The sequence below is a fragment of the Lactuca sativa genome, chromosome 9 (genome assembly GCF_002870075.4).
Source record: "Lactuca sativa cultivar Salinas chromosome 9, Lsat_Salinas_v11, whole genome shotgun sequence".
Lineage (NCBI taxonomy): Eukaryota > Viridiplantae > Streptophyta > Magnoliopsida > Asterales > Asteraceae > Lactuca > Lactuca sativa.
The window spans coordinates 93,038,326-93,042,484 of record NC_056631.2 but is presented as its reverse complement, the minus strand read 5'-3'; the positions used below and the strand labels follow the sequence as shown (position 1 = coordinate 93,042,484).

Below are 4,159 nucleotides of genomic sequence, written 5' to 3'. Positions count from 1 at the left end.
GCTATTTCATTTTTATTCTTTTATGCTCTTTGATTTAGGAGTCGAAAGTTTTATTTGCATTACCATGGTCAAAATTCAAGTCGACAGGATATAACATACGTTTATGCTATTCTACTATTCTGTTTAGAAATCGAAGCCCTTATTTTTTTTCATAGAAACTATCGGAAGTCGATTACAAGAATTGGAATCCTCTTATATGGGTTACCAAAATCAGGTCACATCTTTGTTCTCATCTGTTTCCCGTTACTTCATGTGATATTGGTGTTTTTGGGATTTAAAGTACTTTCTAATTATTTTGCATTACCTTCGTAAGATACCAAAATACTCACTTCTTTTTTAATTTATTTGCTTCAGTGATTACTTTTTTGTGATGCTCTTATACACAAATTACATCGTTGGTGAGCTCTTTTATCAAAATTTCTACTTCAAGGTTTGTCTGCCACCTGCTCGATGAAATGCTTAAGAGAGAACTCATTGCTACATGAACCATGTAAGTGGCAGTTTAGTTTTCCTTATTTCATCATGAACTTCATCAACAGATTTTGTCATTGATTTGTGTTGTCTCTGCTGAGACGGATCTTCCACCGCCTCCGATTCAAATATCGGATCCACCCAAAACCCAGCGAGGTTGAAGGTTAAATTTTCAACTTTGATCATCTATGCCATGATTGTTGTTTGTTTTTTTGGATATTAAAGCATGTTCATTCCATGTTGCCGTTCTTAAGTAATTGAAAGACGATTCCTTGATATATACTATACCTTTTCATTGCATGTTGAATCACTTTCTTTAAATATGTTATTGATGGCAAAAGCATATGTGATTAGTATTTAGTTTTCTTAATCTTTGCTGAAGATTATGTTTGATTATTAACAATGTAAAAAAAATTAGGTTGTCTTTATGATTTAATGTGCTTAATGGGTTAAACATTTATATTTGATAGTTGTGCATGATTATTTTTTTTTTGCGCTTAATATGGATCTAATGAGTGGGCAAAAAACTCTCCATTGTTACAGATAAGCCCCATGTTGTTAACACTATAAATACAAAAACACAAAAAGTGGTACGGTTATTTCAAAGGTGACTTTGCTTGCTTCTGGAGGTGCATGACATATTTATCCATCTACTACAAATCCAACCGTACCTTTATCTCATTTAAAGGTCATTATTTTAGTTGTTGTAATAGAATATGTATTTTGGTAATTTCTTTACAGTCAATTGCGATCTATTTTCTTGGGCAAGAGGAATGGAATCAGTCTTTCCAATGTTCCTGATAGTCACTTTTCATATCCAAGAGAAATAGTAGTTGATAGGCAGGAATCTATCTTAAAATTAGTAAAGTAGTGGAAACAAGAAGTTATCTTTGTAACATGTATCTACCTAATCTGTAACTATGTATTTTACAACCGAACACTTTCTAACCCCCGCAAAGCGGGGGGTCCTTCCCTAGTTAATATTAAAAATATCTATGTGTATAATGAAATTTGTTTTTGTTAAATATATGAATAAATGATCATTTAGATTTTCTTTAGTTCAAGAATAATTATAACCAACAAACCAATCGCAACATTAACAGAAATTTGACTATAGTGATTCATACATAACATTTGTTTATTCCTACACAACAATTTATGTTTTATAGATGAGTTTTATAGATTGTTCAGTACAACATTTTCAAACATAAATTTTTTTATATGTAAAAAAATTGTTATGTCCGGATCAGCTTCAACTTTTTGACAGTAGACCAAAATTGAATAACAATACTTATTAACTTTTTGACAGTAGACCAAAATTGAATAACAATACTTATTACAATAATTTCTTGTGAGCTATAAAAATCGTGCATTATTGATTTCCTAACATCTAAAGAGATTTAAAATATTATGTTTTAGTTAAGAATTGAACCTTTATAGTTTATACAATCTTCATCCAAGCTTTCATTCTTCATTTTTCATTTTGTGACTAATCCTCTTTTCTCTGTATAAATATTAAATAGGTTTGTTAACAAAAATGTCTATATTAGAAACAGTTTATATGAAGAAAAGAAAAAAAAAAACTAGTAAAATTTTACCTTCTCAATTCCATTTCAGATATTCTTTTTCACTTCTCATATTTACATCCAAAAGAAACTTAACCCTATCAAGGCTTTAACCATTCAAATTATCGTCTCAAAACCCCATTATTTGCTTCAAATCCCTAAGCTCTATGTCGCCATGAAGAAGTCGATGAAGAATTTGACATAGAACTTGACCCTATTGCCCTCCCACCACCATTAAAACAAGAAAAAAAACTATGCAAAAGTCGCCGGAATCTACCACTCTCTCTACCCCCATTGTTGTTACCTCTTAAAGCCCATGAAATCCTCCTTGGAGCACCACCATTGTTGTTGTGGTTGTTGAAACCACCGTCCATCTCTGTAAAAACCACCGGAAACTCTCTATTACCTCCTCTCATCCCACCGGAAAACCTCCCCACAGCAAACCCACCACCAGGGAGCCGCCATATGGTCAACCCAACTGCTTCTTCCGGTTGATTGTTATTGTGATTATCATTGATTTGTGATCTGTTGGATTCTATAGAATCTTGATTATCCGGTGGTAGTTCATGGCGGCAGACAGGGCAGGAGTTACGTAAAGCTAGCCATGGAAGAATGCAATCTGGATGGTATATATGCTTACACGGCATTTCTTTAGCGTCTGTTCCTAAATCAAATGGTTCTTTACATACAGCACAATGGGATTCAGTGGAGATGTGATTTTCATGGATTTCGATTGTTGGCATTGATTCAATCGCGGACTTTGATGCTGGTGGATTGTTGCTGATTCTCCCAAATCCGTTAGCGTCAATTTGAGATAATTGATCCAGAAAACGATCAAAACCAGAGCCCAATAAAAACTCCGACATACTTGCCGGTAATGGCCTCAACCCAGACCCAGCTCCGTCGTCGTAGTACAACTCAAATCCACCTGTTCCGGTGGTCGCTTCATCAGACGCTTCCGGTGTGCTTAAATTGCTTGTGGGTCCACGGAGGACGATGACCGGGTTGAAGGGAGATCGTTCACCGGTGTTTCTTCTGGCCCGTTGAAGCACCGGCGGGGTGAGGTTAGGGAAAGGACTAGAGCTAAGACTCGGGTTGGGGCTTTGGTCGTTTTCGGCCGTGTACATAGCGGCGGCCGGAAACCTCCGGTGGATAGATTCCGACAGCATTGATCCGGAGAGTTGGGCGCTGTTAATCTCCTCTATGAATCCGCCGTTGCAATCAGGGCAAATTAGGGAAGAATCTTGCGGATGGGTGAGAACTCTGATGAATCGGTTGCATCTGTAGCACCAGTAGGATGATGATGAAGCCCAAGTTGTTGACATCTAAAATCTGTAAGCAGATCTGAAGAATAAAATAAGAAACTTTTTTCTTCAAGAACAACCTCAATTTTTGAATCTTTTCTTCAGTGAAAACCAAAATTGATTACGGGGAAGAGCAAGATTGAACCTGAAACAAAAACAAACCTCAGCCAAAAATGAATCGTTTTCTTGTATAAATAAAAAGAAAAATCATTTCTTCAAAGAACCGAATTTTAAACAACAAATCCGACATAAAACTACGAACCCTAAAAACGCAAAACAATTAATCGAATTACTGAAGAAAAGAACCTTCAATCAAGGAATCATACAGCATAAGCTCAAGCACTAAAGCATGAATTTGAAACTCCGACAGTGTAATCGGCAGCGATGAATTCTCTCCGGCGGAGAGAGATCGGAAGGAGGTGACGGGAGAGAATATATTAGATGGAAAATTAGATGGAGGAGGGAACGCAGCGTGGTAGAGATACTCATGATGTCTGGTCTTGTAAGGAGTGGACACGTGTCACTAATTTATTGGAAGAGTGAAAGAGAATGCTTTGATGACTTTAACCGAACGTTAGAGCAAATGTAGCTTTTCACTTTGCACCCTTATTTTGAAAATAATAAATTACAGAAATGGTCCTCAGTGTATGTTGACAATTTTGGATTTAGTCCAAATATTTCTTTGTTTCGTCTGCAATCCCTACTTTTTGTTGTTGAAGCATTGTCCTGGCCTTAAAACTTGTCATTAAACTCAAGTAAGCAACTTATAATTTTTAAACAAAACTACATAAATAGTCTTTATGGTTTATCAAATATTAC

The 4,159-nt window shown here is 35.8% G+C and overlaps 1 protein-coding gene across 2 annotated transcripts; it reads right to left on the bottom strand.

Moving 5' to 3' along the window:
- Positions 1 to 1,748: 1,748 nt before the first annotated feature.
- Positions 1,749 to 3,825, bottom strand: LOC111885165 (E3 ubiquitin-protein ligase RDUF2). Of its 2 annotated transcripts, XR_006186761.2 has the most exons (3): positions 3,647 to 3,825; positions 2,070 to 3,485; positions 1,749 to 1,975 (listed from the first exon to the last, which is right to left on the bottom strand). XR_006186761.2 is itself a non-coding variant. In XM_042898042.2 (2 exons), the coding sequence occupies exon 2, from the start codon at positions 3,359 to 3,361 to the stop codon at positions 2,195 to 2,197; it is 1,167 nt and encodes a 388-aa protein (XP_042753976.2). In that variant the 5' UTR covers positions 3,362 to 3,485; positions 3,647 to 3,825; the 3' UTR covers positions 2,064 to 2,194. The 2 variants fall into 2 exon arrangements, 1 of the variants encoding a protein (XP_042753976.2); XM_042898042.2 differs by lacking the exon at positions 1,749 to 1,975 and having other exon boundaries at positions 2,064 to 3,485.
- Positions 3,826 to 4,159: the final 334 nt, after the last annotated feature.

Excerpts from the sequence above, each read along its gene's own strand:
- LOC111885165 (XM_042898042.2), bottom strand. The coding sequence starts at position 3,361 with ATGTCAACAACTTGGGCTTCATCATCATCCTACTGGTGCTACAGATGC.